Source organism: Sus scrofa, chromosome 5 (genome assembly GCF_000003025.6).
Source record: "Sus scrofa isolate TJ Tabasco breed Duroc chromosome 5, Sscrofa11.1, whole genome shotgun sequence".
NCBI lineage: Eukaryota > Metazoa > Chordata > Mammalia > Artiodactyla > Suidae > Sus > Sus scrofa.
The window spans coordinates 21517956-21537130 of NC_010447.5; the positions used below are offsets into that span (position 1 = coordinate 21517956).

Sequence of the window (19175 nt, forward strand, 5' to 3'; positions counted from 1 at the left end):
TTAAGTCCCCTCCCCCATTCTGGGGTTTTTGGTTCGTAAGAGGGGAGCTGGTCGCAAGGCTAGGCAACCTCTAGTCGGTCTCTGGGCCGGGCGTGTCCTCCCAGAGGCGGCACCATGGAGCGCTCTCCTGGAGACCGCTCCAGTCCCGTGGACCAACCCTACGCTCCCTCCGACCCCCCTGACCAGCCCCCCGTTGCTCCCACAAAGCCGGACCAGAGTTCTGGGAACCAACCTGCTGGACCAGGCGCGGCGGGTGAGGCCCTGGCTGTGCTGACTTCCTTCGGGCGGCGGTTGCTGGTGCTGGTGCCGGTGTACCTAGCCGGGGCCATGGGACTCAGCGTGGGTTTCGTGCTCTTCGGCCTCGCCCTCTACCTGGGCTGGCGCCGGGTCCGCGAGGAGAAAGAACGGAGCCTTCGAGTAGCGCAGCAGCTCCTGGAGGATGAGGAGCGGCTCACGGCGAAAACTCTTTACATGAGCCAGCGAGAGCTACCTGCCTGGGTGAGCGACCACCCTCAGTCCTCGGTGCAGCATAACCCCCTTTGGCCCCTCAGTCCTAGGGCTCTTCCTGCCTATCCCTAAAGTCAGCTTCCCACCTTGGGTTGATGGGCCCCAGACTTTCCCCTGTGGCCCGCTAACCGCCTGCCTTCTGGGACGCGCCACTCTTGGGACCTACTGTTCATTATCCCCCCTCCCCCTTTCCGCACGCCCGGATCCCGATTCTTTCATGGAATCAAGACTTCTTCCTCTACGCTTGGGCAAGAGCAGTAATAACATCTGGGGAGCCCGTCTCAGCCGTGGCTCTTCCCTCAACCAAGCCGCTCAAAGGCCCCTCCTCGTTTCTGGTGCCACTCACTCTTGGGCATCCCCAGTCCCGCTCAGAGGGTGCCCTCATCTTTCCTGTCTTCCCCAAGATTTTTTTTTTTTTCTTTTAACCTATTTAAGCCGATAAGGTTGTTCTCCCTTTCCCGCTCTTGTCCTCGGGTATCCCGGGAGCATTGCCCCGTCGAGGCCCCCCGCACCTGGACGCACCCTAAGGCCCTCGTCTTCCAGCCTTAGGCGGCCTGGCCGCAGCGCAGCGGAGGCGGCTGCTGGACAAAGGGCGGGGTGCTGGGGGGGAGGGTAATGCGACTGCTGCAGTGCCCGCTACCCACACTCCACCGCCCCGGCCCCACCCTTTTCCGGACTGGGCTGCGCTTGGCTTGTTTGGTTGGGGCCAGGACCCTATTCCTACAACCCCCTATCTCGTGGTGAGGAACTCAGATGGCTCAGGCCTTGCAGAGGCCGAGCCGTTACCTGGCCCCTCCCCGGCCCTCCCTTCCTGCTCCTCCCAGCAGAAGTGCCACTCTAGGGGGAATCAAAGTTGACACTAGGCAGAGAGAGTCAAGCTTCCCAGACCCTGGACTCGGGAGAAATGGTCCCACAGGACTTGTAGCCCAGGCAGCAACGGTCTCTGTTCCTCCTCCTCATCATGGAAAGGAATCTTCCTCCTAAAGAAACTACGCCTTCTCTGCCCCCCCCAAGCACAGGTGTCTTTCCTTCCCTTAAAGGAGTCCCACTGATTAAAAAGAAAGAAAACACCAGCCTGGGCCTAATAGCTATTCTGGCCCCTCCCTAGCTCAGGAGCGGCTTCCTGCTTCACCTTCTTGGTAGAGAAGCCTGATCCCAGGGGCAGAGGGAAGGCTGGTAAAAGGAACCAGGACTTAACTAATCCCAGGATTTCCTCCTCAGACTGATTTGTCAGGACCTCCCCTTCCCAAAAGAATGTGCCCTTCTCTTCCCTCCTCCTCTCTGCCCCAGCAGCTGTCATTATTTCGCATCCCTGAGCCGTGTGGCTTACACCCTGTCAGCTCTCTTTGTCAGAGACCTCAGCGCCCCCAACTCTGAGGAGGGATGAATTCCCAGAACATCTCAGCCCCTCTCCCACAACCCCGGGGTGTGAGGAGACCCTCTCAAACTTAGGTTTCTTTAGTGGACATCCTACCCCACATCTTAGTAGGAAACCAGTGGCAGAGGGTGTGCTTATCACCGTCTCCGTTTTCTCCACTTCCAGGTCAGCTTCCCAGATGTGGAAAAGGCCGAGTGGCTAAATAAGGTGAGGGCTGATTATCTTGGTCTTTGTTTTTCAACTTCTCTTGCCAGACCCAGCCATGCATGCACACTTTAATTCTGGCCTCCCTGTGGGGAGGATTCTGAAGGAACATGCCTTTAGGGGGGAAGACTGGGCTTTTCTATGATCTGCTTCCTTTCCTCCCAGATTGTGGCTCAGGTCTGGCCCTTCCTGGGCCAGTATATGGAGAAGCTTTTGGCTGAAACTGTGGCCCCAGCTGTTCGAGGATCCAACCCCCACTTGCAGACATTTACATTTACACGAGTGGAACTGGGTGAAAAGGTACGTGTGTAGGAAGGAGAGATGGGACAGGGGAGATGGGTGGCCCAGAGGGCCTGAGGGACTCCTCCCTTTCCCTCCCCTCCCAAGCCTTCATCTCTCTCCAGCCACTGCGCATCCTTGGAGTCAAAGTTCACCCTGGTCAGAGAAAAGAGCAGATCCTGCTGGACTTGAACATCAGGTAGTGCCCTTCCCCACTCTTCCCGCTTCCCCTTCCTGGTCCCTCTGACTGCTTCACTCTCCTTACCCTCATTCAGCCTAGTGGTAACCCTCTCTGTTCTCTTCCTCCCCAACTCCCAGCTATGTAGGTGATGTACAGATTGATGTGGAAGTGAAGAAATATTTCTGCAAAGCAGGAGTCAAGGGCATGCAGGTGGGCCAGATATCAGGGGCCTTTGGGAGATTGGAAAAGCCTGCAGAGGTCTGGGAGGGAAAGAAAGCCTTGTCTGAGAAAAGGCTTTGCTCTTCTCTTCCTGCCCCAGCTACATGGTGTCTTACGGGTGATTCTTGAACCACTCATTGGGGACCTTCCTATTGTGGGGGCTGTGTCGATGTTCTTTATCCGGCGGCCGGTAAGGGAAACCATTGAGGAGGGGTAGGGAAGTGGAGGAAGCAAAGAGGATTGGGAGGGCGAGGGTGGCCAGCCATGGGGAATGGGGGGGTGGGGAATTGAGAAGCAGGCCGAGGGGAGTGGCAACTGTTGGATGAGTGTGACCCTGCCGCCATGGGCTCTGTCCTGATCCCTCTGCTCTGTGCTTCCAGACCCTAGATATTAACTGGACGGGGATGACCAACCTCCTGGATATCCCAGGACTCAGGTATCAAGCACCTGCTAAGGGTTCCAGGTGTTCCTGGCTTGGAGGTTTAAGGGATACCGAGCAGGAAAAGATGCAGCTGGTGTCCTCCAGGAGCCTTGACCCTAGTTGGGGAGATGAGACACTCCAGAAAAGTCCTCTTTTGTGTGTCTTTTTAGGGCCAAACCCACAGCATACGGAGGCTCCTAGGCTAGGGGTCCAATCAGAGTTGTAGCCTCTGGCCTACACCACAGCAATGTGCGATCCGAGCCACATCTGCAACCTACACCACAGCTCTTTGCAATGCTGGATCCTTAACCCACTGAGCGAGGCCAGGTATTGAACCTGCATCCTCATGGATACTAGTCTGGTTCATTTCCGCTGAGCCACGACAGGAACTCCATGAAAAGTCTTATACTGTGATTTTTTGGTTTTTTTTTGTCTTTTTGCCTTTTTCTAGGGCCGCACTGTGGCATATGGAGGTTCCCAGGCTAGGGGTCGAATCGGAGCTGTAGCTGCCAGCCTACGCCAGGGCCACAGCAACACAGGATCCGAGCCGCGTCTGCGACTTACACCACAGCTCATGGCAACGCCGGAACCTTGACCCACTGAGCAAGGGTAGAGATCGAACCCACAACCTCATGGTTCCTAGTCGGATTCGTTAACCACTGCGCCACGACGGGAACTCCGATTTTTTGTTTCTATGGGAGGACCAAGGTAGAGAGTGAAGAGGGCTTCAGATGCCTCGGCAGGGGCAAAGGGAGAAAGAAGAGCTGGGATAGCATTGAGGAAGGGAAAGAGCAGCAGGTGGGGAATTAGAGTAGAATAGTAGCAAAAACGTATTTTTAAGAGACAGCTTCCCGGAGTTCCCGTTGTGGCTCAGCAATAAGGAACCCGACTAGTATCCATGAGGATGCTGGTTCCATCCCTGGCCTCGTTCAATGGTTTAAGGATCTAGTGTTTCCTCGAGCTGTGGCCTAGGCCACAAACGAAGCTCAGATCTGGTGTTGCTGTGCTGTAACTGGCAGCTGCAGCTCTGATTCGACCCCTAGCCTGGGAACTTCCATATGCTGTAAGTGCAGCCCGAAAAAAAGAAAAAAAAAAAAAAAAAAAAAAAAAAACAAGGAACAGGAGTTAAACAGCATTAACATCACATTAGAAGAAGACTGAGGGAGTTCCCTTGGTGGTCTAGTGGTTAGAATGCTGCCTGTCACAGCTAAAGAAAAATAAAGAGTAATGAGAGGTAAAATATGAAGTCTGGTCTCTGGCCACTTTTCCTTTCAATTCTAGACATGGAGGAGCAGCATTTAATTGAGCGTACACTCTGAAATGTTAATAGAAAAGAAAAAGAAAGGACTTCCCAATAGGGAAAAGGAAAAAAAAAAAAAAAAAAAAAGACCCCTCTAGCTTTGGGTCTCTCTTGGTTGTGGGAAACTTAGTTGCAGGTGGGGGGAGATTGAAAGTTGGGGCCATACTCACCTCCTTTTCCAATTCTCCATTCAGCTCCCTCTCTGACACCATGATCATGGATTCCATCGCTGCCTTCCTTGTGTTACCCAACCGATTATTGGTGCCCCTTGTGCCTGACCTTCAAGACGTGGCCCAGTTGCGTTCCCCTCTTCCCAGGGTATGGTCTCTCTCCTATTAGAGCCTTTTCTCAGGAACCCTGTGCTGAATCTTTAATTTCTCACTGATTCCCACCTTCAGGGTATTATTCGGGTTCACCTGCTGGCTGCACGAGGACTGAGCTCCAAGGACAAATATGTAAAGGGCTTGATTGAGGGCAAGTCAGACCCCTATGCACTCGTGCGAGTGGGTACCCAGGCTTTCTGCAGTCGTGTCATCGATGAGGAACTCAACCCCCAGTGGGGAGAGACTTATGAGGTGGGAGAGCCAAGGAGAGGGGCTGGAGGCTCTGGGAGGTTTTGAGGGAAGATACTGATTGGATGATCCTCACACCTGCAGACGCTTAGCCCTCTGTGTTCTTCAGGTGATGGTGCATGAGGTCCCAGGGCAGGAGATTGAGGTGGAAGTGTTTGACAAGGATCCAGACAAAGATGACTTTCTGGGCAGGTGAGACTCTGCCTGATTAGGATTCTAAAGCCCCAGGGCCACCAAGTTCCCAGAGGTAATTATAGTCCTTTTCCAGGCCTGGGAATCATGGATCATTTTCCTCCCCAAACTCCCCACCCCTCATCCCCACCATGCACATGCACTTAAATACCTCCTGAATGTAAGAAGGGGAGAGAGCTGCCAGTTATTTCTGGGTGGGTGCGTAGAGGGCCAATGAATAACATGCTGCTAATTACAACACTGCCCTCTTTTCCCTTTCACTGCCATCTTCACCACCCCCACCCCCAGAATGAAGCTGGATGTAGGGAAGGTATTGCAGGCTGCAGTGATGGATGAAGTAAGTTGAGAGGAAGGTGAGGGGGGTGGCCCCCACTGGGTAGACCGTGATTGCTCCTTTGGAAGGGAAGCAGCTGGGTAGGTATCTGATCCCTGCTGTACCTCACTTTCTTCTTCTTCTCCCTCCAGTGGTTCCCTCTACAAGGCGGGCAAGGCCAAGTTCACCTACGGCTAGAATGGCTCTCACTTTTGCCTGATGCAGAAAAACTGGAGCAGGTAACCAATATGGAAAACAGGAAGCTAGTGGGGGGGGCGGGGGGGTAGGTAGCTAGAAGTATGGGGGGCTGGCAGGATGAAGGTCTGACTACGACCCCCCACTGCCAGATTCTACAGTGGAACCGAGGAGTCTCCTCCCGACCGGAACCCCCATCAGCTGCCATCTTAGTTGTCTATCTGGATCGGGCCCAGGATCTTCCTGTGAGTGTGACTTCTGAGGGCGAGTGAACAGGAAGCCGTGGGCGCAGCATTCTCACACCCTCCCGTGTCCCTGCCCACTCTGCTCCAGAAGCAACAACATGGAACACACGGGTTCCAAGGAGGGGATCAGAGTCACCTGCGGGAAGGAGTCTGCTGAGAGCCCAACTTCTGTCACTGAAATAGCAACACAACAACCAAGGTGGTGACTTCTGAATTTTATTCCCTACAGCTGAAGAAGGGGAACAAGGAGCCCAACCCCATGGTACAGCTGTCAGTTCAGGATGTGACCCAGGAGAGCAAGGTGAGGGCTAGGACATCACTGTGGAAGGTGTCATGGGGGGCGGGGTGGGGGCGGGGGCAGCCAGGTGGAGGGAGGACTCTTCTTGGGATGAAGTCTTCCCTTTAGAATGCCTGCAAGGGCAAGAGTTTTCTGGAGACACAGGACTGGTCGTGTGTGTGGCACGCACCTTTGATCCCGTCCTGCACGTCTCCAGGCCGTCTACAGCACCAACAGCCCCGTGTGGGAGGAGGCCTTCCGGTTCTTCCTGCAAGACCCTCGAAGCCAGGAGCTCGATGTGCAGGTGAGAGAATCACCTGTCACCCCTTTCTGGATACCCTATTCTGTCTCCCCAGATCTGTACCATTTCTCCTCTCCATCTTCTCCTTTGATCTCTCTTTTTTTTTTTTTTTTTTTTTTTTTTTTTTTTGGTCTTTCTGCCATTTCTTGGGCCACTCCCGTGGCATATGGAGGTTCCCAGGCTAGACATCTACTCCAAGCTGTAGCTGCTGGCCTACGCAAGAGCCACAGCAACGCGGGATCCGAGCCGCATCTGCGGCCTACACCACAGCTCACAGCAACGACGGATCATCAGCCCACTGAGCAAGGCCAGGGATCAAACCTGCAACCTCATGGTTCCTAGTTGGATTCGTTAACCACTGCGCCACGATGGGAACTCCCTGATCTCTATTTTCAATCCATCTGTACCCAGACTCTCCACCTCCTCCCTTCTCCACTGTTCCCCACCTATCTCTAGAATTTTTTTTTTTTTTTTTTCCCTCTTTAGGACAGCACTTGGAGCATATGGAAGTTCCCAGGCTAGGGGCCAAATCAGAGCTACAGCTGCTGGCCTACACCACAGCCAGCCATAGTATCTCGGGATCCGAGCCTCATCTGTGACCTACACCACAGCTCACGGCAATGCCGGATCCTCCACCCACTGATGGAGGCCAGCGATCAAACCTTGGTCTTCATGGATACTAGTCAGATTCATTTCCACTGAGCCACAACAGGAACTACTAAAATAATTTTTATAAGTGAGAATGGTACACTTAAAACGAGTGATTTTTGGAGTTCTCATTGTGGTTCAGTGGGTTAAGAACATGACTAGTACCCATGAGGATTTGGGTTCGATCCTGGTCTCACTCAGTAGGTTAAGGATCTGGCATTACCACAAGCTGTGGTGTAGGTCTCAGATGTGGCTTGGATTTAGTGTTGCTGTGACTATGACACAGGTAAGCACCTGTAGCTCCAATTCAACCCCTAGCCTGGGAACTGCCATGTGCCACAGGTGCAGCAATTAAAAAAAAAATTAAAGTGATTTTCGGGAGTTCCCATCTTGGCTCAGCAGTTCACAAACCCAACTAGTATCCACGAGGATGTGGGTTTTATTTCTGGCCTTGCTCAGTGGGTTAAGAATCCGAGCTGTGGAGTGTCAGGTGCGTGGTAACAGATGCAGGGGCGGGTCGGTTGCCGCTCAGTGGGAGATTGGCGGGTGGCTGTGGGTAGGTGCAGCGGGCTGGATCCGGTGCGTGGCTCTGGCGTAGGCGTGGCTACAGCTCGATTCACCCTAGCCTGGAACTCCATATGCGGAGAGCCAAAAAAAAAAAAAAAAAAAAAAAAAAAAAAAAAAAAAAAAAAAAAAAGAATCCGAGCTGTGGTGTAGGTCACAGATGCAGCTCAGATCCCGAGTTGCGGTGGCTGTGGTGTAGGCTGGCAGCTGCAGCTCCTACTTGACCCCTAGCCTGGGAACTTCCATATGCTGCGAGTGAGGCTCTAAAAAGATTTTAAAAAACAGTGATTTTTATAGTATGTAAATTACGTCTCAATAAAATTGTTTTTTGAAAGAACATACTGAGCACCTATTAGACACCTGGCACTTGAGGTCATAGAAAAAGCATAAAAACACAGTATCTGCTTTTTCACAAAAGCTTACTGGCTAGTTTCACAGAGGAGACGAGCATATATTAAGCCATCTAAGAACAATTAAACATTAACAGTGGGATAAGATACCCATAGTAGGTGCTAAGAATGGCCAGAGAAAGGCACAGAGGCTGGAGTAACTAGAGAGACTTAGTGAAGGAAGTAGGATTTTTCAGGGGACCTTGAAGGATCAGTGGGATTTAAATAAGCAGAGAGGAGCAGAAGGAGAACTTTCCAGCTAACGGGCCCAGAAAGAGCAAGGAGGAAGGGACTATGGAGTAGGCAGAGGACTGGAAATGGATGGCTGGGGTAGAGCGGAAGGTTTACTGTTGGCACAGAGAGAATGAAGTGGCAGCCGTGTTATCATTTCCCCAGTCTGCCTCCCTTTTCTCTAACCTCTCACTCCGTCTCCTCCTCCTATGCCTGTAGGTGAAGGATGATTCCAGGGCCCTGACTTTAGGGGCACTGACCCTGCCTCTGGCTCGCCTGCTGACTGCTCCTGAACTCACCCTGGACCAGTGGTTCCAGCTCAGCAGCTCTGGCCCAACTCCCGGCTCTACATGAAACTTGTGATGAGGGTATGGAGTTGGAGAAAGTGCGGTGGGTGGGAAGGGCCTTGTGGATTCCTCGGTATTAAGAGTAAGAAAAGGGGAGTTCCTGTTGTGGCTCAACGAGTTACAAACCCAAGTATCCATGAGGATGCGGGTCAATCCCTGGCCTCACTCAGTGGGTTAAGGATCCAGTGTTGCCGTGAGCTGTGGTGTAGGTCGCAGACATGGCTCACATCAGGCATTGCTGTGGTGTAAACTGGCAGCTGCAGTTCTGATTCAACCCCTAGCCTAGAAACTTCCATATGCCTCAGATGTAGCTTAAAAATGGAAGGGAATCCTCTAAGATGAAATGAGCTAGTGGAAGCATCTAGCAGGCAAACAACAACGTTTGTTGATTTAACTGGGGGAAGAGATATGTGAGTGAGCAGGGAGGGAACCTTCTAGAGCTAAGGCCAGCCAAGGCAGGGACCTGGTTTCCCTGTCAGAGCCCCCGCTGTGTCCCCCAGCTCCCACATACCTTGCCTGCTGGCGGCTAAATGCACAGCTTTTTTTGACAACCACACTCCTCTTCCCAGCTCTTGTACTTGGACTCCTCAGAAGTGCGCTTCCCTGCTGGGCCTGGTACTCCTGAGGCTTGGGACCTGGACAACGAGAGCCCCCAGACAGGCAGCAGTGTGGATACCCCACCTCGACCCTCTCACACGACTCCTGACAGTAACTTCGGGACAGAGGTGAGTCTCTATCTGGAATGGGCTGGAGTCTGTTTGCCCACCCTAAGTGTGCAAAGCCTGTTTCAGGGCTGGGTCTGACAGGTTTCTCTCTTTGACTGCTATCTGTTACTCTCATCTGTCCCTTTTGCAGAATGTGCTTCGGATTCATGTATTAGAGGCCCAGGACCTGATTGCCAAAGACCGTTTCTTGGGGGGATTGGTGAAGGGCAAATCAGACCCCTATGTCAAACTAAAGCTGGCAGGACGAAGCTTCCGGAGCCGTGTCATTCGGGAAGATCTCAATCCCCACTGGAATGAGGTCTTTGAGGTCAGAATTGAGGGGTAGGACCCCTCCCAGTCCTGCTCCATTCTTCCCCAGCTCTGCAAGTGGTCCAGAAACCCTCCAGGGTTCAGCTGATTGCGGGGTAGGGAGTCCAGTCATTTGGAGAAGAAAAGGATCCCACTATTTCTTCCACTAGGTGATCGTCACATCAATTCCAGGCCAAGAGCTAGAGGCTGAGGTTTTTGACAAGGACCTGGACAAGGATGACTTTCTGGGCAGGTGAGAAGATGGGAGTCCAGTGGGAAAAGATGGCCTGGGCCTCAGTAGACCATGGAAGTCTGGCTTTGTGGAGATAAGAGACTTGGCTCTTGGAGCTCCTGTTGTGGCTCAGCGGAAATGAATCCGACAAGTACACATGATGTGGGTTCGATCCCTGGCCTCGCTCAGTGAGTCGGGGATCCAGCGTTGCCATGAGCTGTGGCGTAGGTTGCAGATGTGGCTTGGATCCCACTTTGCTGTGGCTCTGGCGTAGTCCTGTGGCTACGGCTCTGATTGGACCCCTAGCCTGGGAACCTCCATATGCCATGGGAGCGGCCCTAGAAAAGGCAAAAAGACCAAAGGGAAAAAAAAAAAAAAAAAAAAGAGGGAGACTTAGCCCTTGACCACAGACCTTAATTTTTTTTAAATGTATTTATTTTTCCACTGTACAGCATGGGGGCCAAGATACACTTACATGTATACATTTTTTTTCCCCACACTTCGTTCTGTTACAATATAAGTATCTAGACATAATTCTCATTAATTTTACTTTATTGGCCACGCCTGCAGCATGCACAAGTTCCCCCGGCCAGGAATAGAACCTATGTCACACCAGTGACAATGCCAGATTTTCAACTGCTAGGCCACCAGGGAACTCCATATATAGACCTTAATTTTAATCTTCTACAGGTGCAAAGTAAGCCTCACCACAGTCCTAAACAGTGGTTTCCTTGATGAGGTGAGCATGGAATTAGAATTGACAATCCCTCCTGATTTTGATGCATGTCTCATTCTCATAGTCCCTGTCTCCATACCCCCAAGTCTTAACCCTGCCTGCTTCCACAGTGGCTGACCCTGGAGGATGTCCCATCTGGTCGCCTGCACTTGCGTCTGGAGCGTCTTACGCCCCGTCCCACTGCTGCTGAGCTAGAGGAGGTAAGTAAGGAAGCATGTGCGAGGACAAAAGGAACCCTGGATGGGTCAAGGTGAAATCTATCAGCTTTTAAGGCACATGCCTGGCCCCAGAGTGTCAGTAACCACTCCCCAGCTCCTGTGTGTCCCACCCCAGGTGCTGCAGGTGAACAGTTTGATCCAGACTCAGAAGAGTGCAGAGCTGGCAGCGGCCCTGCTCTCCGTCTACCTGGAGCGGGCTGAGGACCTGCCGGTGAGATCTGCTCCCCACACCCCATAGCTCCCTGGCCCTTCTTCCGCCTCCCTCAGGTTTGGATGCCTCTAGTGTATTTGGAATAGTAAATTACAAATTCCTCTCTCCAGGAGGTACCGGGCTGGGAAGGATTATTTGTCCAAAGCCAGGAGGGTAGTGACTGTCAAGTGCTAATGGGAACATGGGCCCCTGGCGGCGGATGCAATTTGTGAGGGGTGGGGGGATCTGCCTAACTGGTCTAATTTAAGACTAATGCTCTCTTGCCAGCTTCGAAAAGGTACCAAGCCTCCCAGCCCTTATGCTACTCTTGCTGTGGGAGAAACTTCTCATAAAACTAAGGTATTAGAAAATGTTGCAGGATTAAGAATGGGAGGAATGAGGCATGCCCTTGAGGATTGGTATTGTCACTGTGGTGGCTCAGGTCACTGCTGTGGTGCAGGTTCGATCTCTGGCCTGGGAACTTTTACATGACATGGGCATGGCCAAAAAAGAAAAGGAAAATAGAATGGGAGGGGTGAGAGGAGTAGAGGAGAAAGTTTCAAGCACTGACCATACCCCTCATCTCCACCAGACTGTTCCCCAAACATCAGCCCCCATCTGGGATGAGAGTGCCTCCTTTCTCATCAGGAAACCAAACATCGAGAGCCTGGAGTTGCAGGTACTATAAACTTGTTCTGCAGACATTTTGCAGATGCTGCAAAGTGTCACAGGCCAGGCCCTGAACCAGGCACAGGTCATGCAGAGATAAAGGATGTAGTTCTTATCTTTTTGGAACTCTTCTTATAAGAGAAAAATAACTAGAAAATACTTCACACTGATAACCAGTGTGGGGAAAGAAAGGTTTTAACTCAAAGGAAAAGTGAGGTGGGTAGTAAGAAAGACATCATTAGCTTAAGGGTAAATTGGCCCCAGAGTTCCCATTGTGGCTCAGCAGTAATGAACCCATCTGTTTATCCATTAGGACACAGGTTTGGATCTCTGACCCCGTTCAGGGGGTTAAGGATCCAGCATTGCTGTGAGCTGTGGTGTAGGTTGCAGACGTGACTGGGATCTGGTGTTGCTGTGGCTACCATGTAGGCATCAGCTGCAGCTCTGATTCACCCTTTGCCTGGGAACTTCAAGATGCCTCACCTGCAGGAAAAAAAAAAAGAAAGAAGCTGGGGGTGGGGTGGGGGGTGGTAAATAGGCCCTGACCAAGAAAAGAATAGGAAAACTCTCTTCAGGGAGGCAGGCAGGAACAAGATCACAGGAGCTCTTAAAAAATTATGCTAAGAATTTGAATTGTGGGAGTTCCCTGGTGGCCTATCCATTAAGGATCTGGTGTTGTCACCATTGTAGCTTGGGTCACTGCTGCAGCTTAGGCCACTACCGTGGCAAGGGATTTTTTTTTTGTTTTTATTTTTGCTTTTTTGGGCAGCATGTGAGGCATATGGAGGTTCCCAGGCTAGGGGTTAAATCGGAGCTGCAGCTGCCATCCTACACCACAGCCACAGCAATGCCAGATCTGAGCCATGTCTGCAGCCTATGCCACAGCTCAGGACAATGCTGGATCCTTAAACCCACTGAGTGAGGCAGGGATCAAACCTGCATCCTTATGAATGCTAGTCGGGCTCATAACCTGCTGAGCCAGAACAGGAACTCCACAGTGCAGTTTTTGAATTTGCAATATCTGAGGGCTGTCCAAGGGGAGACAGGCGTCCAAAAGGTAGACATATGGTCCGTTATGGTGTTCTCCCTCTCGCTCTTGTTTGAGCATCGTGAACAAGCACCAGGTAGCAGCTGTAGTCACGAGTGTGAGGGAGATCTCGCAGGGCGTGTGTAGAGTGAAAAGACAGGGACAGTTTCTGTCATGGCTCAGTGGAAACCAATCAGACAGGGTGGGTTCCAAAGGCCAAAAGAAGAGGGTTTCAAAAGTTTCAACATTGGTAGTGGCCCACTGTTGCTGAAAAGGTAAAATTAGATGACGAAAACTTATTCCCTGACTTTGAAAACTAGGAGGTCACTGATGATGGGAGTGATCTCAGTGGGTGGAAGGGTAAAGGAAAAGTGAAGCCGGTGTGGGAGGTAGGGAGAGGCTGGGGAAAGGTAACATAGCACCAACCTCCTCTTTGGAGTGAGGAGGCAAGAAATACCATCCTAAGTTGATAAAACAGTCAGTGGAGAATTCCATGAATAGAAACCAATAGAATTTAAAATAATGTGACTATTAACACTGGCAGAGGCAGAGATGTAAATGAGCTCAATTCGTCATCTTACATAACAGGGAGTCCGTACATGCTGAAGTTGGCAAATTATGAAATTGAGCTATAGGCATGATTAGTTAGAATTATGCTAGGAGTTCCGGCTGTGGGACAGCAGGTTAAGGATCCAGCATTGTCTCTGCGGTGGTGAGGGTTCGTTCCATCCTCAGCCTGGCGCAGTGGGTCAAGGATTTGGTATTGCCACAACTGTGGTGTAGGTTGCAGCTGCAGCTCGGATTTGATCCCTGGCCCTGGAACTTCCATATGCTGCGGGTGCAGCTGAAAAAGAAATCAAGAAGGAAAAAGAATTATGCTAGAACAAAGAAAATGGGAAGGATTTAAAGGTCATTACATCTGGAGTATAGACATGAGGGCAGGATGGGCAGCGAATAATTTAATCCCATTGTAACTGTTCTTTTCTCCAGCCTGTGCAGGATAATTTGTGAAAGCTTAGGAAGTAGATAGTATAGTCTACTCCGGGTTAGAGAGGAAGGGAAGCAGGGAAGTGGGACCAGCAACGACTGGGACCACGGCTTCCCTGCCCTTCACGAAGGGGAGTCTCTTGCCAAAACCATCTATGCATTTGGACCTGGAAAGCTAGGATTCATGCACTTCTCCTTGATGGCCGTCCTATTGCTCCACAGGTTCGGGGCGAGGGGACTGGTGTGCTGGGCTCGTTGTCCCTGCCCCTCTCCGAGCTCCTTGTGGCTGACCGGCTCTGCTTAGACCGCTGGTTTACGCTCAGCAGTGGTCAAGGGCAGGTGCTACTGAGAGCACAGCTGGGGGTGAGTCCCGGGCCCTGGGCAGGCGGGGGAGGGTGGGAGCAGAAGCCTGGGTGCTGCTACCCGGGAGCTGGACTCTTCGAAGCTCACACCTCTCCTGCCCGCCTAGATCCTGGTGTCCCAGCACTCAGGGGTGGAAGCTCACAGCCATAGTCACAGCTCCTCGTCTCTGAGTGAAGAACCAGAGCTCTGGGGGGGACTCCCTCACGTCACCTCCTCAGCCCCCGAACTCCGGCAGCGCCTCACGCACGGGGACAGGTAAAGCGGCGGCAGAAAGATGGGATGCAGTAGGGCTATGAGGGAGAAGCTGCCGGCTCCCGAGGCGCCGCCTCCTCCCAGCCCGTCTCCATCTCTCCACAGTCCCCAAGAGGCTCCAGCCGGGCCTCTGGGCCAAGTGAAACTGACTGTTTGGTACTACAGTGAAGAACGAAAGCTGGTCAGCATGGTCCACAGCTGCCGGTGAGACGCTGTCTGCCCCATCCTGGGCTTCTCCACATGCCTCCCCTGGGGCTGCCTCGTCACCCCTTCCTCCCGTGGCAGGGCCCTTCGACAGAATGGACGCGATCCTCCCGACCCCTACGTGTCACTGTTGCTACTGCCAGACAAGAACCGGGGCACCAAGAGGAAGACCTCACAGAAGAAGAGGACCCTAAATCCTGAATTCAACGAACGGTCAGTCAGTGGGCCTTCAGGCGGGGAGATGGCAGGTTCAGGAAGGACCCCTGCCCCTAACGCCCAGTCCCTCCCCAGGTTTGAGTGGGAACTGCCCCTGGATGAGGCCCTCCGGCGAAAGCTGGATGTCTCTGTGAAGTCCAGTTCCTCCTTCATGTCAAGAGAGCGTGAGCTGCTGGGGAAGGTAAGAGGGCAGGGAGGGCAGGGCCAAGGTAGAGTTAGAAGCTGCCAGTGGCAAGGCTTGTAGTCTCTGCTAGGAAGGAAGCACCCCCGTGACACTACTTTAGAGGTGACCTGATTACCTCTGCACTAGTTTGGGATCAGGAAGGTGTGAGGATGGGACGTGGTCTTTGGAGATATCAAAAGGAACACCTGGGAGTTCCTGGAGTTCCCATCGTGGCTCAGTGGTAAACGAATCCAACTAGGAACCATGAGGTTGCAGGTTCGATCCCTGGCCTTGCTCAGTGGGTTAAGGATCTGGCATTGCTGTGAGCTGTGGTGCAGGTCGCAGACTCAGCTTGGATCCTGAGTTGCTGTGGCTCTGGCATAGGCTGGCAGCTACAGCTCCAATTAGACCCCTAGCCTGGGAACCTCCATATGCCGAGGGAAGCAGCCCTAGAAAAGCCAAAAAAAAAAAAAAAAAAAGGCAACGCCTGGGAGTTCCCATCATGGCTCAGTGGTTAACGAACCCAACCTGTATACATGAGAACATGCGTTTGATCCCTGGCCTCGCTCAGTGGGTTAAGGATCCAGCTTTGCCGTGAGCTGTGGTGTAGGTAGCAGATGTGGCTTGGATTCTGTGTTGCTGTGGTTGTGGTGTAGGCTGGCAGCTACAGCTCTAGTTCGATGCCTAGCCTGGGAATTTCCTCCATATCATGGGTGTGGCCCTAAAAAGACAAAAAGTTAACGCCTGGACACTGGGAACCTGGCCTCCTCCACGGGCCTGGAGCGCTATGGGCCCCTCTAGTGGGCCAGTCCATGTGCTCTTCACTTGCCTCAACTTGACACTGTTCCTAAGCGTTTGCAGACAGGATTTCACTCATGATTTCGTGGCCTAGGTTGTACTGAAGTATTAATAAAGTAAGTTCCTAAAAATGTAACTGGATTAGGAGGGCTTCGAGGTGTTAAAATCTCACCCTTCGGACAGTAGCGATGGTGAGAGGCAAGGTGGCCACGGGCTGCTAGAAACACTCTATTTCAGGACCTGGATGAAAGAGAGTGTGCAGTGTGTTCCTTTCTGAAAATTCAGTGAGCTGTAGCTTCTGTGCACTTTTCTGTATGTGTGTTATAATTGAATAAAACATTCTAAAAGGTGAGGGGGAAAAAAAGTAACATCTCACCCCTACTATGCTCCACCACAGGTGCAGTTGGACCTCGCCAAGATAGACCTTTCCCAGGGAGCCGCCCAGTGGTGAGTATCTGATGAGCTGCGACGGGGCTGGATACTTCAGAGAAAGCCCAGTCACAGGAGGGGAAAATGACATAACCTGAGCTGAGAACTACTGATCCTCTGAAGTATAAGAGTCCTCAGATCGTGTCTCATTTATGAGAGGACACAAAAGTTTTCTTTCTACCTGAGCCTCCTCTGCTTGTTCTCACAGGTATGACCTCATGGATGACAAGGACAAGGGCAGCTCCTAAGAGCCAGGGATTACCAGCCTGACTGCTGTCTCTTTGCCTTGCCTCTTGCTGCATCACCACCTTGTGATGAGCCTAAAGCCTGGGGCCTGAGAGCAGAGCCTGCACCCCTCAGCCCTCTCACCTCCCAGGCCCATGCTGAGGCCTTTGCCTGACCAAAGAGGAGGACCGTATGTTACCCTTTACTGCACGGCCTTTATCCTTCTGGGCTCCTGGGGCAGGGATGTGGGCTGGCTATTTCCTGCTCTGCCTGCACATTCTTCTTCCTGCCCAGCTCCTCAGGCCTTCTGCGTCTGTGCCTGGCCACTGGCAGCACTAGCAGTGGCATTAGCTTATGCCAAATACAGCTTTTGGAAAGACTTTTTTCTTTAATTGGATGGCCACCATCTTCCCTACTGTGAGCAGTCAGGGAGGGTAAGCACATCAGTGGCAGAGTGGAAAGGCTAACCACTCAAGCTGAGGGACAACTGCACTTGGCAAATGTACAGCAACCCAGACCCTGTGTCTAGCTCTCCACCCACTTTCCTCAAGCCTGTCCTGAAAATTACACCTGCTGTGGTGACTGGGGGCAGGCCAGTCTCTTGATTTACTCTGGGAACACTTGGATTCCATCCAAGCCTTCAGGTAGCCCTTATCAGTCTTGGATTGGAGCCTTTAGCTGGTGCTCTGCAGAGGGCTCTAGAGGACTTGAGACAGCGCCAATTTTTTGTCCAGGTGCCTAGGCTGTTAACTCAGTGATGAGAACTGAATCTCTTAGCTTTGTACCAACTCTGCCAATCCACTATATCTTACATTAAACATTATTCTCAAACCAGCTGTAGTTCTTTTCCTTAAGGACAGGGAATAAATATGACAGGCTGGATTCCAAGTGTCAAAAGCCTTCATTCAGTTCATAAATCATGTCGGTTTATTCTATTTTTTTTGGCCACAGCCTTGGCCTGTGGAAGTTCCCCCAGGCCAGGGACTGCACCCACACCACAGCTGTAGCCTGCACCACAGCTGCAGCAACACTGGATCCTTGGACTTCCTGTGTGGTCCACATCACTGGATCCTTACTCTGCTGTGCCACATGGGAACCTCTAGTTTATTTATTTATTTGGCCCCAGTGTGCAGCAGCTTGATGTGGGATCTCAGTTCCCAGACCAGGGACTGAACCTGGGCTGCAGCAACTAAGTCCTAACCCCTGGGCCACCAGGGCATTCTTCTGTACTTTTATTTACTTTTTTTATGGCCATACCTGCAGTCTGTGGAAGTTGCTAGGCCAGGGGTTGAACCAGCTGCAGCTGCAACAGAGGTTGCATCCTGCAGCAATTCCAGATCCTTAACCCACTAAGCAAGGCCAGGAATCAAACCTGCATCCTCACAGAGACAACATTGGATCCTTAACCCACTGAGCCACGATGGGAACTCCTGTTTATAATAAATTGATAATTGGTTGTTAAAAATATAAAGGATGAAATAGCAACAACAACAAAAAGACAAAAAAAAAAAAAAAAAAAGGAGTTCCCATCGTGGCGCAGTGGTTAACGAATCTGACTAGGAACCAAGAGGTTGCGGGTTCGGTCCCTGCCCTTGCTCAGTGGGTTAACGATCCCACGTTGCCGTGAGCTGTGGTGTAGGTTGCAGACGTGGCTCGGATCCCGAGTTGCTGTGGCTCTGGCGTAGGCCAGTGGCTACAGCTCTGATTCAACCCCTAGCCTGGGAACCTCCATATGCTGCGGGAGCGGCCCAAGAAATAGCAACAACAACAACAACAACAAAAAGACAAAAAGACAAAAAAAAAAGACAAAAAAAATATAAAGGATGATTTAGGAGTTCCCTCTTGGCTCAGTGAGTCAAGGATCTGGTATTGTCACTGCAGCGGCAGGGGTTTAGCCCCTGGCCCCAGAACTTCTGCATGCCACAAGCATGGCCCAAAAAAAAAGATTTATGCATCTGCAATGGTGACTTCAACCTCGTCTCTGACTCAATACTAATGCAAATAGTCTGCTCAACAACCTCAGGACTGTGTATGTCTCTGAGTCACTTGTGGACTGTCATCTGAAAAGGATCCCAAGTCTAAGAACCATGGGAGTTTTCCTCGCAGTTATTCTCAGTCTTGGTAGGCACCTGAACTAGTCCTTTCCCTTGGAGATTCTTTTCCTTTGTGCCTCTGATCAAGTCAACACATACCTTCTCCAAAGATCTTATGTTGCAGCTGTGCAGAGTAATTCTAATTTGGTGAATCACCACCTCTGGTTCTTGGGAGTCTCAGAGCCAGGCTGTGGTGCAGCTTCCTGAATTGCTTGTTCCTCCACGAGAGGAAGGCACAGGTGGACCAGAGTACCCTCCAGCTGGCACTGCGTCTTCCTCAGAGATCTTGGCAGGTTCGTTGGTGGTCAGAACCTCCTGTGGTTGCAGCCAAGGTTGTTGGTTCCATTGAGGGCAGTCAAGCGACCTGTATGAATTAGCCACTGATGAGTTTCTGGTAAGATTCATCCCCAGTCAGGGTGATGAAATCTGTAACCCAGCCACCTGTCTGCTGACCATTATCCTGTGGGTTTTCCAGGGATGGGAGACCTAAACCTGGTGAACTTGGAAGCTCTGTGCCACAGCACCAAGTCAGATGTCAGTGACATGTTCAGCCACATAAGAAAAGGCTTAAGGCCCACCCATTAGGCAGTTACCTGG

At 51.7% G+C, this 19175-nt stretch overlaps 1 protein-coding gene and 1 long non-coding RNA gene across 4 annotated transcripts in view; one reads left to right on the forward strand and one right to left on the reverse strand.

The window, feature by feature from the left end:
• Positions 1-17365, forward strand: ESYT1 (extended synaptotagmin 1). Its single transcript, XM_003126262.4, is given in 32 exon segments — positions 1-498; positions 2051-2092; positions 2255-2389; positions 2494-2567; positions 2687-2759; positions 2869-2958; positions 3149-3204; positions 4684-4807; positions 4888-5064; positions 5171-5253; positions 5542-5590; positions 5719-5805; positions 5914-6006; positions 6236-6307; positions 6501-6587; positions 8636-8744; positions 8747-8784; positions 9333-9488; positions 9619-9795; positions 9947-10029; positions 10699-10747; positions 10855-10944; positions 11078-11173; positions 11441-11512; positions 11745-11831; positions 14058-14198; positions 14305-14453; positions 14556-14654; positions 14736-14867; positions 14946-15051; positions 16229-16278; positions 16469-17365. Coding segments are annotated over 32 exon segments (3300 nt in total). The 5' UTR covers positions 1-114; the 3' UTR covers positions 16509-17365.
• Positions 10440-19175, reverse strand: part of LOC106507496 — a 26072-nt gene continuing 17336 nt past the window's right edge. For 2 of the 3 annotated variants that reach the window (XR_002344288.1, XR_002344290.1), the window contains exons 4-5: positions 18678-18942; positions 12249-12304 (exon numbers count right to left, since the gene is read on the reverse strand). This is a non-coding gene — a long non-coding RNA (uncharacterized LOC106507496). Of the gene's footprint in view, positions 12305-18677; positions 18943-19175 lie in introns of all 3 variants that reach the window. The other variant, XR_002344289.1, reaches the window with a different exon arrangement.